The 17,078-nt window shown below is 36.9% G+C and overlaps 1 protein-coding gene across 1 annotated transcript in view; it reads right to left on the bottom strand.

The window, feature by feature from the left end:
* The window catches only part of KIF6 (kinesin family member 6), a gene marked incomplete at both ends in the record, with an annotated part of 157,951 nt that overhangs the window by 43,341 nt on the left and 97,532 nt on the right, over window positions 1-17,078 (bottom strand). Inside the window, 2 exons of the mRNA XM_080615857.1 lie at window positions 6,156-6,211; window positions 11,553-11,655. Coding sequence (XP_080471983.1) covers window positions 6,156-6,211; window positions 11,553-11,655 — 159 coding nt within the window. The remainder of the gene's footprint in view (window positions 1-6,155; window positions 6,212-11,552; window positions 11,656-17,078) is intronic.

The raw sequence follows: 17,078 nt of genomic DNA, 5'->3' as shown, positions 1-17,078 counted from the left end.
CACTTCCATACAATGAAACGCTTGTGAAATAAGAAAAAGCACTTGAAAGACCACATCATACCTGTAGCAACATTTCTAAAGATCAGAAATGAGAAAACTTTTAAAGGTAACCACCTTTTAAATAGAGGACAGTCCTAAAGTGACAGGCTTGAGTGCACAACAGTAGATTACTCGCAACATCAGAAGAAGGCTGAGCAGCCTCAGTGGTATAAGGCTTGGTGAAATCTTGAATGCAGTTCAAGGAGGCAGCTTCGAAGACCTCAAAGGTGGATTATATAGCAATAAATTTCATTATATAAGTGATATTATTTGTTTAAAACAATTACTACTATGTCTAATGCTTGTTGCCCTTTATCAGCTGAAATGACTATAAAGCCAAATGTGGATATATTTTCAGAATTTTCTTCTCAATCCTTACACAAGTAGAACTCAAAATGACCTCAGCTAGAGTTTTTCTTTAGTGAGGATTTTGAGATTTCAGGTCATGGGCTTTAAAGGTCTCTGCTGAGAACAGCAATTCATGCTAAGCTACCTGAAAAATGAAATTTGGAATGATATTATTGAGTTATCTATTCATTAAATCTGCACAAAGAATTCATTTATTTCTGAGTTGTTTGCATCTCATTTGAACCAGATTTGCGTGTGGAAATTTTGTTTTGCCTGTGATGGTAATTGATAATTGATCTTCCCATCTTTATCTCAACCCACAAGCTTTTTCTTTCTTTCTCCCCTTCTTCTGGTGAGGAACAGAAGAGAGCAGCTGGATAGGTGCCTGGCAGGCAGCTGAGGCCACACAGTATCACAGTATGTTAGAGATTGGAAGGGACCTCAAAAGATCATCTAGTCCAATCCCCCTGCCAGAGCAGGAACACCTAGATGAGGTTACACAGGAATGTGTCTAGGCGGGTTTTGAATGTCTCCAGAGAAGGAGACTCCACAACCTCCCTGGGCAGCCTGTTCCAGTGTTCTGTCACCCTCACTGAAAAGAAGTTTCTTCTCAAGTTTAAGTGGAACCTCTTGTGTTCCAGTTTGTACCCATCACCCCTTGTCCTATCATTCTTTGCCACTGAGAAGAGCCTGGCTCCATCCTCGTGACACTCCCCCTTTATATATTTATATACACTAATAAGGTCCCCCCGCAGTCTCCTCTTCTCCAAACTATAGAGACCCAGCTCCCTCAGCCTTTCCTCATAAGGGAGATGCTCCACTCCCTTAATCATCTTAGTTGCCCTAATCACCAATCACAATGTGCTCGTCACAACTACTCAATTTTTTGCAAGAAGAAATTCTATACATCACTATTCTGAAAACAAATCCTTTGATTCAGTGTCAAATATTCTTCCTTAAGTCTTCTTCAATAATACCAAAAGGATACATAGTTCCTCTCAGAGACCCTAACTCTTTGGAAATGATAAAATACAGTAACACTTGCCATGGCACAGCATGTCTTTTTTCACAAGAAAAAAACACTTTTCTTACCCAGTGAAATACACATTTTTAAAGTTTTTAATGTTGGACTAAAAATGCAAAAATTTACTTGCATGTCAGTGCTGGTCCACTTTCCACTTCTATGCTGGCTACAGAGTTCTCATTAGTTCCCTGACCTGAAAGTTATTTCTTTCCAGTTTTACTGTTGGTTTTCTGTATTTGTCTTTTAAAGTCTAGTCCTTGAGTACATTTTCCAGTCACATAGAAACAATTCTGAGCAGTTCAAACTCAAACCAATCCGGACATGTCTACATGTTTAAAATCCACGCTTTGTTTCCCTGCGTTTTGATGGTGTATTTATGCAGTATACTGACTTTCAGAAAGAAGTGCCCCTCAGTGCTTGTACCAAAGCCCTCTGCTCCTTTACTTGTGCCTCTACAGAGGTTTGCGTGATAACATAGCAAACAGGATCACTAACATGACCTGGCTTAAAAACGCATCTGTCTTCTTCATTTTTTTCGGTGTCAAAAAAAGACAGTTTCATCCTACAATAAAATTCACCTTCTTATTTCTAGGACATCATTATTAAAAGTAAACATAATGAAAAAACTAAGACATACATATTATTTTCCATAAAAAGAATTTAAAAATCTCTGCATTCTCTGCAGTGGTATTAAACATAAAAGGAGACAGAATCCAGGAATACATGGTATAGCAGCTAAGACACATGTTAGCCAAAATGTCTCATTTCTGATATTATAGTCACTCTACACTTGAAACTCCAGCTTATATCATGACATTATTTTCCTTAATCTTTTTATGCAAATAATAACATCAGCAAAAGCCTACCATGAAAATCTTACTGCAAATTCCTTTTTCCAGCCCTAACTTCCTGATGTTTTTGAAATGCTAGTGTAATTGAGAAGTGGTTGGAATATTTTGTGTATTTTTCACTGCAAAACACTAGCATTTCTGAAATCATAACGAAAGGGTATTTATGACATGAAAGTTACAGCCAACTGTTATGTTACTATCTCAAAATATAATCAGATTCTGTGTAATGAGCTCTATGGCCTCTGTGGTGCATAGTTTTATACTATTAAGGGTAGCTTAGAAATAACAGAAAGTGATATTGATGGGATCTGTTCTTGATTGTGCACTAGAAGACAGCCAGGAATGCTCAGGGAAACCGAAACAACAATAAAACTGAATGAAAGATCTCGTTGCAGGCCGCAGATGACTCTCATTTCTCCTACCACATTTTCAGTAAAAATTTGGCAGGTTAGTAACCTTACTTAGCATTTCTAATGGTCTTCTGAGTATGTGTGCTATGATAAGATAAACTTAAGTGAAAACTGAAAAATCATTTCAGGCTGCTAGTATATAAAATAGTGTAATTGTATTGAATAAGTCAGAAAGCTTCATACTGGATGCAAAGACTTAATAACTGTTAGAGGGGCTAACAGGTAGATTTATTAACAACTATGATCAAAAGAAGGTTATGAGAATTTTCATTTTGAAAACACTTGAACTGCTCTTTACATGCCAAAACAACCTCAAAGCGTGCAATTTTGTGCAATTTTTTTTTTTTTGTTAGAACAATGGCAGCTTAAAAAAAGAAAAAGCTTTTCAACATTCATGTGGACTACAAGCTATTACAATATTCTATAAGAAGCATATAAGCATTGTCAAGTTCAGTGCCCTACTACTGATTCATTATACACCTGCTTGTTTTGTTCAAGGATCAGTCAGTTTAGTTTTAGTCAGTTTAGGTTACATACACATATGAATATGTGCTCAGATTTTTGCATTTTTCATGCTCCCCAGATATACTTCACTTTTTCATTTCTAACACTGAAGAACTTAACTAAAACAAAATTTTAAACCAGAAGCTTTTAATTGTAGCAAAATCCATACTCTACTGCACTATAACTATCATAACTTTTGTCTAAGTTACTGGGGCAAAAGTCACAGCGATTCAGTGCAAACCAAGGACTTCTTTTAGATTTTGCTTGGATCCATGGAAACAGCCTTGAGGGGCTACTCTAAGTTGCTTTGTTACATTATTTCTGAGAGCTGGCACAGCAGACTCCAGCAAATCTCAAGGGACATGCAAATCTTGTCACAGCATGTCACTACATGGCATGTGTGCCATCACTTCTTGTACTTTCTCCCACACCCTCCAAATGTCTATTCTCCCCCTAAGATATTTGCAACTTATAGAAGGTATATAGAATCATAGAATCATAGAATCGTTAGGGTTGGAAAGGACCTTAAGATCATCTAGTTCCAAACCCCCTGCCATGGGCAGGGACACCCCACACTAAACCATGCCACCCAAGGCCTCATCCAACCTGGCCTTGAACACCACCAGGGATGGAGCATTCACAGCCTCCCTGGGCAACCCATTCCAGTGCCTCACCACCCTCTCAGTAAAGAATTTCTTCCTTATATCCAATCTAAACTTCTCCTGTTTAAGTTTGAACCCGTTACCCCTTGTCCTCTCACTACAGTCCCTGATGAAGAGTCCCTCCCCAGCATCCTTGTAGGCCCCCTTCAGATCCTGGAAGGCTGCTATGAGGTCTCCACGCAGCCTTCTCTTCTCCAGGATGAACAGCCCCAACTTTCTCAGCCTATCTTCATACGGGAGGTGCTCCAATCCCCTGATCATCCTCGTGGCCCTCCTCTGGACTTGTTCCAACAGTTCCATGTCCTTTTTATGTTGAGGACACCAGAACTGCACACAATACTCCAACTGAGGTCTCACGAGAGAAGAGGGGCAGGATCACCTCCTTCGACCTGCTGGTCACGCTCCTTTTGATGCAGTAAGTTTTGATATGCAAGGCTTCGTTCTTCAAGCAATACAGTCACAGCCCCAGACACTGAAAAATATGTGCTTGTGTATGCTGCTTATTACTGGTGTTCTCTATGCCTGCTCCAAAATGGATTTTAACTTCAGCAAGGAAAGAAATTTGAGACTCAGTGTCCACTTTGGCTTTACCTCATTTAGACTTATCACAGATGGGTAAATCTAGGAGACAGAAGGAAATCAGGACAATGTGGACTTCAAGATGGCAGCAGAGAAAAAGAAGTTATATCCTGATGTGATGGCTCATGCTCACCTGTGCAGACAGCTGCCCAAAAGCTGCGAGCATTATTCAGCTTGGAGATGCTTCCTGCCACTTGCCATTTTCCTCCACAGTAGGTTTAAACTGCTTTTCCAAGTTTACCAGGGGAAAAAGCCTACTTAGCAGGATTTAAGTGAGCTCACATGGACTCTGGAGAGACACATAGCTGCTTGGAGGATACTGAAATTCTTCCAGCATGGGCCAACCTGCACAGATCCATGTGCAAGTTCTATACTGACATTTATGTTCTGACCAATCTGAAGGAGACAAATGAGCCAACTGAGAGAAGTCAATTTTGATTCAAGTGTCATGTCTTAACAGAAATAACCCACGTTCAGAACACTGCTGCAGCAAGGCTCAGCACCTAATGTCTCTGCTTCTGGATTCCTTCCAAACATTCTTTGTGCTGTGGTTTGAAAACACCGTGCCAACATGTCTGAGGCTTTCCACATAGCTGACATAACTTTAAATATAGTGCATAATATCTACAAGCAACTTGTGGTGTACCCGAAGGTGTTTGGGAGGGGAATCTGGCAGTAGCTATCATTCATAACCACAAAGAATATAATCATGGCTATGGTGAAAGTACAGGGCATTTGTCAGGAGTGCCATGAGACTTCAGTCCTTTTCAGAAGTCAGCTCATGTTATAAACCAAGAACTGATGAAAATGACTTCATTGTCCATGCTGGTGCCACCCAAAGAGGAAGAAGAGAGAAACTAAAAGCAAGGTCTACACCACTGGACCAGGATGCCAGATTAACTTTGAATCTAGTACCTTGCAGCCTGTATCTGGAAGCTTGAAGGGACTTGGTTCACCTGAATGTGTGCATACAGGAGGATCTGATCTCCATGGACTTCAGGAACAGAGGACAAAACTGCATTTCACATCTGATAGAAAACCTGTATAGCCAATTTCTAGGAAAGAAGCTACAAGCTTGGAATCCACAGAGCTCAAGAAATCAATGAAGAATATATCAAATGCTGCTAGAAGGATCAGATAAGACCTAGCTTGGGGTTGCATGTATATAGGAGATTTTTGGCTGTGAACAATCTGAAACTTGAAGGCAAGCATGTGCTGTTTGGGCATTAAAGCAAAAAATGACAAAAAAAACCCAGCAAGTTGAGGCACTCCTCAGAATTTTTCTAATTAATACATAAAAGAAAGTGCAGAGAAGCAATTCAATAATTCAATAATAAAATCTTCTTTATCAGAAGCTATATAAATTTATAGATAAATACAATCCTTAATCCCTAAATATCACAATTTGAAATTATGTTTTTGAATCCTTTTCTCCCAAAATAAAATTCAGAAAACCCAGTATTAATAGCTCAACTTGTCCTTTTGATAGATTTCAGAGATCCTGCCAAGTAAACAAGGGAGTTAATTTTCACATTATGGTATTTAAAACAATCAAAACTGGTACATAAAATTATTACTGCTACCATCAACTAACAATTTAGCTTATTAGAAACCTTAGTAACAGATTGACTCTTTTCTCTTAGAAACTATAACCTCTTCCCATTAATCATCTTCCCATATCATCTGGATGCCATGATTTCATCAGCTACAAGGTAAACTGAAGTTAAAATGTACTCACTTATTTTATTTCTTACTTCATTCAATTTTTCTCCAAGGCATTTAGCTTCAGCAAACCTGTCAATGCAAGCATAATGATACAGAATTACTCTAAAGAACAACTAGTCAAACTAGTTGTTCACTATAAAATACAGAATTACTCAGCACTACTTTTTGATTTGTAAGTAAAAATAAATGGAAAAAAATCCATCAGAAAAGATTGTTTGGTCTAAAAGAAAGTATTTCTGAAAGAAACCATGCAACAAATAGGTATACTAGATAGACAAAACAAAGTTATTTGACTTTTTAAGTTTTAAAAATTATGTTATTTCAATTCTAACAAATGGATTCTCTTAAATATTCACATTACACTAAAATATTAAATATGCCACATTGCTTGCAATGTTTTAACATACAGCTATATAAAAGTAAAACAAAAATAAAGCCAAGCCAAGTCAAAACAAAATTTTTGAAAGTATTACAACTTCTGCTTACCAAGATTTTTTAAATTTCAGCCTGTAACTTGCATATTGCTGATGATCACTGTTTGTGCTGCGTGACAATGTGCATCTCAGTCATTAAGAAACTTCTCAAACAGAAATATAGGAAAGTGTGCCAACACTACATTGTTCTGTTTTTCTATAGATAGTCCTTATCTATCTATGACATGAAATTCTGAATTGTTACTTGGTTGTGTACAAGTTGAACCTTGCTGAATTTTGAGGCAGAACTGTAATACTTAGATGTTAAGCAAACCTTCAGTTGATCTGGAAGAGTCTTATTCTAGCCAAAATAACTGAGGAAATAAAAAATTGTATTTCTGTCTAACTCAAATAATGACAAAACACAGTAGAGAAATACAACTTTTCCCTGGAGAGATGGAGTTTGGAAAGGTGCCACTTCTCAATTTGTCAATTTCCCTGTAAAACTGGAACTAGCTAGAATTTCAGGTGCCCATATTTGTATCTGCTCATGAACATTTGCATTAAAGGCTGAATTCAACATTTCTAAATGGCTGAAGTTAAAGGGTTCCTCAGTACTTATGTTTCTCACATAAAGAAGGCAGAAGCCTCTGAAGCATCTGTAAGACTTTTATGCAAGTCTTTTTCACTGGTGTTAACTTAGAGCACCCAAGTAGGCCTTGAAGATTGTGTAAAGATCAAAGGGAAACAGCCCAAAGCATCTCTCTCTTTCTTTCCTTCAGCTCCCATGAGCCAAAATGCTACGTTCATCAATTACTTAGTAATTCCTGAGGCAGATCTCCTGCTGACTATTGACTATGATTCATGTTTGCAGAGATATTTAGCTGGACAAGTTGAAGCCAGCTACCTATCCAGCCCTTATTCATAGATTACTGCTAAAAGTTGAACTGGCCATGCATCTGTTTGTCAAATATCATGGTTTATAAACTAGCACAATAAGAGAAACTAAAATTTGGCATTAATTTATGACAGCCCAACAAATTCCATCTGCAACTATGAATCACAAACAAAATAAACCAGATAAACACTAAGATTTGATACTACTATTGAAAGAGAAAAAACTATTTCTGACACTCTAATAAAAAGGTGGTATTATCTAGCATAAAGGTGATATTGCTACAAATAGTGATGACTGAACAATTATACTGTTAGCTGAAAAGAGTTCATGTGTATTACCTACAAGACAAATATTCCATGATGAAACCCAGAGTGAATTTAGCCACTAATTTGGTGTTTTTGCAAAGATTTCACTCTGAATGGAAATGCCAGTAATTAAAAAAAAATTTTGAAAAAAATCTCTAACATACAATATAAACCAAGACTAACTCAGAGGCTGTCTGAGAGACTGTAGACATGTAGTGAAGCAGATGAATATTCACTCATTTTTAATTATTAGTAATCATAACTAGTAACCTAAGTGAGACTCATCGTTTCTATGAAACTCATCCATAGTTTCTGAAAAAATAAGTTAGCTGCTAGCCAGCTGAATCACAGAAAGCAAGGACAGAAGAAAGTGAAAGAAGTTAATGGAGAACAACAAAAAGGAAACTAGATTTACATCAGATCTGTAAGCTCGGTAGAATTTTACTACTGGAAATATTGACTAGGATGGGATTTAAAAGCTCCATGCAGTGTGAAATATTAGATCAGAGTGGCTCAACTGGAAAGATTTCTCAGTAGATTTCAACCAGAAAATGAGATGCATTTTTCTCCTCAAACAAATAATGCTAAGAGAGCACCACTGAGCTGAGAAACAGGATATGATTAAGTTCTCTGGAAGTCAAGTATAGGAAGTCCAAATTGCAGAAATCTGATTCTGTCTGAGCATAAATAATTTTCTTATTTTTTTAAGCAGGTCAACAGTTTTTAATATACAGACGAAAAATGAAACAGAATTGCTATGTATTAACTGAAAACTAAGCTGTAGATCACCTTACAAAGCCACTTCTCAAAGGCAGCTGTCCTAATGGCATAACTTGAATTTATTGTCTTTCACTCGAACAGTAAGTAAATGAGCTTCAGAGAGAAATTATCCTTAACTATATAAGCTTCCCCACTTTTGAAAGCCAGAGATAGCACTGAGTTACAGTACTGAGGTATAGCTCCTATAAAGAGCGCTGAAGTAGTAGGTGAAAAGTTAATGTCAAACCAGTATTTCTTTTAGATATGTTTTTTAAAACAAGACAAATGCATTTTAGTATTTGATTCAATTAACCAATTATACACAGGCAGTTACAGGAAAAAAAGTATACTACATATATATGACTATGTATATTCACATCTATATGAATAATGTCACAGCCCAACCAACAGTTTGGCTGTTGAAGAGGCCCACTGGCAGTTCAGTATGTGATAATTATGAGAATGATATAATGCATACTCGAAGTTTTACAGGGGTGAGCTGGGGCTCCTGAGATAATAGGAGCCAAGAGGAAAGCACCAGTGTACCTCAAAGGAATTAAGGGTCACCAGCAGGTTGAAGGAGGAGATTCTGCCCCTCTGCTCTAGTTCCATGAGACCCCAGCTGAAGCACTTCTTTCAGCTCTGAGGCCCACAACATAAGAAGGATGTGGATCTGCTGGAGCAAGTCCAGAACAGGGGCATAAAGTTGATGAGAGGGCTGGATCACCTTTCCTTTGAAGACAGGCTGAGAGAGTCAGGGTTGTTCAGCCTGGTGAAGAGATAGCTTCAGGGAGATCTTATTGTGGCCTTTCAGTACTTAAAAGGGGGCTTGTAAGAAAGATGGGAACAAACTTTTTGCCAGGGCATGTTGCGATAGGACAAGAGGCAATGGTTTTAAACTAAAAGAGAGGAGATTCAGATCAGATATAATGAAATATTTTACGATGAGTGTGGTGAAACACTGGAACAAGTTGCTCAGAGAGGTAAATGGCCCAGTTCTTGCAAACATTCAAGGCCAGGTCGGACAGGGCTCTGAGAAACCTGATCTAGTGGAAGGTGTCCCTTCTCATAGCAAGGGGGTTGCACTAGATGACCTTTAAAGGTCCCTTTCAACTCAAACTCTTCTATGATCTTATGATAAATAGCAAGCCAAGAAAATCTACCCAAAGGAAAAAATACGACAGCTAAAAATAAGCAATTTGTGAACCAGAAACTGTTTGTGGTATGACAGAAGTGGTTATGCAACTATAAACAAAATTATTAACATAAGAGGCCTACATATAAAGGAAAGTTATGGTAACCTTTAAACATGTGGTGTCCACACACTTCTTCCTGTGCAATTTGAACACTGGCTGGGTAACAGAACTTTTGTGTAACTGGTAGTTCAGAGGCTGCATTCCAAATTACAGACTGGACTTGATATAAATCCATTCTAATGAACTCAGTAAACTTGGACATACAGGCATCTTTGCTAAAAATGACTGCAAATAGCAGGGGGAAGCTCTATTCCACCAAGGTATCAACATTCATGTTAGCACTGATTTCAGCAACCAGCTGATGCATTTTAGAGAGGGGTTACCCAAGGCATTAGCCTGAATCTCTCTGTTCTTTGGAGAAAGCAAATCTGGCATCACACTTTGTGTGTTCTGCCCATCTCTATTACATGTTCTGAAACCAGAAGGAAATACTGGTTTGCTTCATAGTAATAACAGACAGACAAAATATGGAAGAATTGTGATTAACTAGAGGATATGCAGGACATGGCTCAGAACTGTATTGCTCCCAGTATCATACTGTGACCATGAAGTGTTCTGCTCCATAGACAGCAATGCCAGAAAAGACTGCAGTGCAATCATTTATTCAGTGATGATCATCTGACCTATTGATCAGAAGAAAGGCATTACTAAACATTCAATTTACTTGGATAAATTCTTACCACATCCAATACGTTCATAACTGGTGTCCCTGAGGCTATGTTAAAGACCCAGGTAGACAGTTAACCAGTTCAGAAAAGCGAGATGTAGCAAGATCTTGAGTAAGTCCAAAGATGTGGAGATTATTTCTTGCCTCAATTTTACTGAAGTAAATAAGCATAAAACTCAGTGATCCTGAAAGTAATGTATTTTGTGCCCATTAAGTAGGAAAATTGTGTTAAGAAAGCAGAAGAAACTTGGAGAAAAACCCAGGACAGAAAAAAAAGAAAAAAAGGAAGCTAAAGAAAACCTAACCCACCAACCGTTAGGGGAAATTTTAGTTACAAGTGTAGATTGAGAGATCTGCTTTTGGCATATCCACTCTCACAACCTTGTATTTCTCTTGCAGTACAAGGAGAGTTAAAACTAGAAAAACTGACACCGAAAGAGTACTGTTATCCAATCAACATGGACAAGTGTTGGTGGTTTAATTTCTGAGATATTTAAAGTCCACTTCATGGAAATTTATGTTTTCAATATTTTGCCATTCTCACAATCTCATCTGGAAGATTCTGAAGTGTTTTGTCACTATTTATAATAAATGTGGAGGTGGAAAGTATTATTTCTGGTTTTGAGTGCAAAACTAACAGTGAGAAGCTGAAATCACTTGGCAAACAAGTTAGGAACAACAGACAAAAGCATATGTTAAACATCTTGTAGCTTACAGTCCAAACAAGTGCTGAAGCCAGTAAAGCATTTTTGACAATGGAAAGTGCAGTAATTGATTCGGTCACATGGATCTTACTTCCTCTAGATAATTCATGATCATGAATGCCATTAACACATTGCTTCAACATGGTTATGAAGATAAGATGAATAAAACCAGAGGAAACAGGCACTAAGATTCCTTATGCCACTTTCATATTCTATTCAGGCTTTTATTCTGCCACCACTCAGTGCCTTCTGAATATGAAATATTCCCAGTAAGAAAAGACAAAATTTCTGTACCAAGTTCTCAATAGAAGCATGGAATGTCTGGTGTAAAAATACTCACGCTTTCCTACCCAGACTTATACCATACTCTCAGATGTTTGCCTTTAGCAGTATCTTGCTGACACTCACCTCTCTTTTAGAAGCTGTTTGTTGGCCTCAGTGGTTACACTGTCAGCATGGTCCCGCTTGAAAACTTCAAAAGCTTCCTGACATCCAAGTGACATATTTTCTCCTGCCCCAGGAAAAAAAAAGGGAACTACTTCAGAACCATCAAAAGACAGACAATTTGCACTTATTTAACTCCTGTTTAGACAAATATAGCAAGTCAGCCCAAGGGTCTTAAAGCAGCCGGATTACAAATTCAGTGTTTCACCACTGGGAAATAATTTTTGAAAAAAGATTTATCTGACAAATTAATTTTGTTTAATTTTACTTCTCTAAAGCCTGAACGTTTGAGCTGTGTAATTTTTCAAGACAACTTAAAAAGTTGCTAAGCAAAAGCAAACTTTGAAAATTTCAAATGTGAAATAGTGGGAGTCAGAAGTATTTTCACAATAACAAACTGTAATTTGCTTCTTTATTTCTTTCATCTTTGTTTCATATTGGCCTCTAAACATACCTTGAATAGTATCAGTATTCTTGAAAGAAAAAAATTCAGGCTTCTTTTAATTACATATTAATGAACATTTTTCATGCCCTTTTAAGTAGGTGTTCTACCCACAAAAATGATTGGCTCCTCCCTTTTATATTTTCAACATGGTGTTTGTTTCCTTTTGTGCACCAGAAGGTCAAGACCTATTTGGCCTTCAAATCTGCTTAAAAATCACTATCATAAAGTATTATTGATACTGTATTGTTGTCTGTATTATTGATGGTTCTGATTTCAAGATGATCAGTAAGAAATAAAAATAATAAACTGTATTATAATACAGTTGCATTAAAAATAATACAACGGTATTATTAACAAAAAAAATCAAAGGCTAAGGAGAATGAATGATTACACCAGCATCTGTGTATCACTAGTACATATATGTCAATAAATAACCAAGGAGAAAGGATGAGACTTTCACTTAAATAAATTACAGTAATAAAGACAGTCCAGAAGTAGAAAAGGGGATGAATCTCATACTCAAACTGCATGAAAAATAGCTGCATGTCTAATTCAACCTCATGGTTGCAACTTAACTTCAAAATTATATTCCTTAAATTGGAATTTTTTCTCTTTTTATTTTTTTTTCCCCTGTAGATTCCTAGGACAGAACCTATTCACAATCCTTTCTTCCTGCTTCAGAGCTATTGAAACACACAAATCCATTGCGCACAAAAGCCATGAAGTTTCTTGGGTGTTCTGCTGCGCAAGAGGTTTTGATATGTTTTATGCCAATTATACACAAAGCATACGCTAATTATGGACAGAGCCTTGGGTGACATGGCTTAGTGTGAGGTGTCCCTGCCCATGGCAGGGGGGTTGGAACTAGATGATCTTAAGGTCCTCTCAAACCTTAACTATTCTATGATTCTATGATTGTGAACACTTATTGCATACAATTATTACTGTGCTACCTGCTTTGCCATTTGGTGAAACCGGGGATAATACACTAACAAAACATACCTAAACAGGTTGGGATATGCAATATTGGGATAATACAACTTATTGGGGTCTAGCTCTGGAAGCTGCATTTTATAGTGACTCCAAATACGTTCTGCTTTCCCTTCTCATACTTACATCCTAATACCAGGATTATTCCCCACTGGCTTCAGTAAGATTTATGTGGTGAAAGTAACTGTTTACAATGAAGGCTGGTAACAAGAACTAGCACTCAGGGATCAATAACCAGTAAAAGTTTAAAAATCTTTATTCAAAATACAGTAGAAAAATTTGCTCTCTGTTTCAGTCAAAAGAATTGGCACATCTGTTGATAATTTTAAAATTTTGGGTTGAAAACAGAACCACCAGGAATGTGTGAATGGCAAAGCATGCAGAAATGCTCCACCTTTTTTGAATAAGAAAATCAAAGAAAGATACAATGCAGTCTTTACACTGCTCTGTGATCCAAAGGAGCAAGAGGATTTAAGAAAATGTATTTTTCTGTGATGATGACCTGAGAATTTAATGCTCATGCTTCTCACTTGCCTTGAATTAAAACAGGCAGCTTAGCAAGCAGAATTTTATAGCACATTAATCCCAACACTAGCATTAATTTTAATATGCAGTCTGAATTTACCCTCTAGAATTGCTTTTGTTGAAGAAAAAGTTTGTATTAATTGCAGAAAGCCTGGATGAAACTCATGGCTGAGCCTAAAATAAACAATTAAATGCCCTTACTCATATGTAACACTCCAATGTAAAGTATTTAACCCTTCTGGTAATGTGCTGCCTTTGATAGTAGAAGTGAAAACAGTACAAGTAAGTTTGGAAAACAAAACTATTACAGTGATCATTGCTTCTGCCTGGCAGAAATGCATCAACCAAAATTAAAGGTAATCTGATAATCATTTTCCAGTGCTACATTAAGAGGCAGCAGATTTGTACAGCCAAACAAAGCACACAAAAATAGATGACCAGAACTCTAAGGAAGGGGAAACTTTCTGGCTTATGCAGTCCATTTTAAGAAAATACAGAAATATAAGAAGTAGCAAACAATCACATTCTGAAAATAGTATCTAAGGAAAGGAGCTTAAAAAGGACTATTAAGATTGTATTTCAGCATAATATGAGCATAAAACAGCTATAGGAGAATATTGCAGTGTGTGGATAATGACAGAGATACTTAGGATGATTATGGAATACAGAGATATTAATACAAGTAAAAGACTGCAAGAAACGTTGGAAACTTAATGAACTGGTTGTGTTTTCCTTCTGCTCAGTAATGAAGATTATTCCTTCTCCATAGATGATGTATCTTCAATCATGCCACTTACATTTCATAAATAATATCTAATTTGTGTAGTAGCTTCACTTTCTTTCAAATGGCCTCCAAGTGCAAAGAGGTACTAGCATTATTGGCATGCTGCTTTTCTTGGACCCAATTCAAACAAATAAGCTATATGTTCTTCCAAAACAAGGTGCTATTGAATTTCTGTTTATGTCTACCTATTTCTGTAAATTGAAACCTATGTATAGCAATACATACATGACATAAATAAAATCAAAACTGAGAGAAGAAACCACTGATAATAACACATTTTTGGCAAGGTAATCGAATAGTTCAGGTAAAACTGTTAAGACTTGAAAATGATGTTTTACTCTTAAAGGCCAAAGAATTTCTCCTCTCCTTCTTCAGTACTGTGATGTAGTGTTACAAAGTAAATATTTGAAAATTCTTATCTAAGGAAAAATCATCATATCCTACAGGATGAGAACCAGGAAACACGTCACCAGGTCATGACAATGTGAACTGCAATAATCACTACCATAAAAATAACTCAGATCACCGGCAAAAAGATATGACTTTCTTACAATCACACTCATGAAAACCCAGCTGACAGGGTTGCATTAAAAATTGATAAAATTTTTATCAAATTAATTTTAATTATACCTTTCCTATTAGGTTGTGCAGATTGGCTTTAATACTAAAACACTCACAAATATGCCCAACTCACAAAGTGAAATCTACAGCAGAGCCATCACTAGTTACAGCAAATTCAAACAGCTTCTTCTTGGGAGAATTTGGCTTGATCCACATTCTGAATTAGAATGTTTAGAGAATGTTCACATTAAAGGTTTGATTTCTGTCTGTACCCCCATCCAGTGCACTCCACCAACTTCCACATCAGGAAAAAAGTTACAGTTCAACAGGCTCCTTTCCTAAAATGTGAAAATTACAGCTGTCCCACTGGGACTGGGTAAGTCAGAAAGCAGATGGCTCACAAGCTCTGAACTAGAGCAACAAGATCAGAAATGACCAAGAAATAGAAAGCTTGATGTAATATTGATATTGGACTAAAATCTTTAAATTGATGTGACTTCAAAATACATTGAAGTAAGGCTTTTGGATGTGGCTGATTACTTTCTGACATGTTATGAAAAGATCAAAGTACACCTACTTCTACTGATAGAAGCGTGCATTTCAGCAAAGCCCCTGGCAGATATTATACACCCTATTCTATCAGTAACTAAATTAGAGATCATTTATTCTATGCTGTTACATATACAAATGCTATTTTGAACTATCTTAGGCAACAACTGTTTAGTGCCTCACCAACTTTAATTAAGAAAATAAGTTAAAGGAACACGTAGGATATAGTGTGGCACTGGATGCTCAACTGCCAGCAGAGAAATTATAGGGTTGAATGCTATTTTTAAGTTAAATAGTATCCACTGGAATTACTCAAGGACTATATCTGAGTAGGTAGGAGCATGCAAGTGTATAAACTTAGACCTTATTTTGTTGCCATAAGTGATCAAACATGGTTGTACGTATTTAAACGACCATACTGTTTTCTGAATGTATCCAAAACCCACAAAACCTACTGCAGCTTGTGTTAGTGCACAGTTTACAAATACTGGGCAATTTATAAGAACTTTATTTTAGTGTTTTTACATAGAGATTTCAAGAGTGCTCAAACTGTAAATAACACTCCCAGAGCACTAAGTCTGGCCACCTTCTTCTTTTTTCATTTTTTTTGTTGAAAAAGGGTTTATCGCTCAGAAGGAGAAGACCTCCTCAACTTTAATGTGTGAAAACATTCACATGCTCTTCAGTTAAGACTGTCAAACAATAGCATGAAATTGTTATCTTCTCTGTCAGCAGAATCACACTGTCTCCTTGCAACCCTACCTTGAAACCAGGTTTTGGTCCTGGTATGGGAGCTCCAAGGGGGTTCCAGGAGCCCTTATGCCAGAGGCTGACAGTTTAAACTGCAAAAGGATGGAAAACAGCTCTCCAGGAGAGAAGAATTAAGGTTGCAAGTTGAGCTGTTCTGAGGGAGGAACATTAAGACTGTTAACAAAAGCAAACTCTTGGGAACAGCTGTTCAGACCATGTATTGTGATGAGAAAGGCATCTGCACACATATCTGCTTTGCAGAAACTACATTTTCACCGTAAAAGACTTTGTGTTTCCATTCCTACCAAGTGCTCTATAAGAGAAGAATTTTCATCATTCACTGAATGAGCATTTTGCCACTAAAACCAATAGGAGAAAAAGTCCCCTTGGCTCAAGGACAGCTCTCATTCAAGCGAGAGTTGTCTGAAGAGTTTCAGTATAGTAGTAGTGTGAATTGTGAATTTCCATGCTTACAATGGACTACCATCAAGTCATTACAATGTGAACTGGAATAATCATTGCCATAAAAATAATTCATTCTTTATCAAATATGAACAAAGGAACTGTGAACACTTCCAAATGAAACTAAACACAAATTATCTGTTAAGTCTTCATAATAGAACTAAGGTATTAGAAGTGTTTGCAGGTAAGCATCATTTATACATCTTTACTAGGATCCCTCAAGATATCAGAGTCATCTGTTCAGGATGGAAAAGAGTAGATGTAACAGAGTTTGGGAATAACGAATCAACAGAGAATAAATACTCAAAAGTAGGAAAATAAACAAAAAACTATATAAAAGAAATACTTCCCCATGTAAAGCTCAGCTAAATTCTTCATAAAAAGCATGTATATTACATATGGCTACCTTCCTTAGACTGCAATT

The sequence above is a fragment of the Psittacula echo genome (assembly GCF_963264785.1).
Source record: "Psittacula echo genome assembly, chromosome: 4".
Taxonomy (NCBI): domain Eukaryota; kingdom Metazoa; phylum Chordata; class Aves; order Psittaciformes; family Psittacidae; genus Psittacula; species Psittacula echo.
The sequence above is the reverse complement of the archived record's forward strand: the minus strand, read 5'-3'. Positions and strand labels throughout refer to the sequence as shown.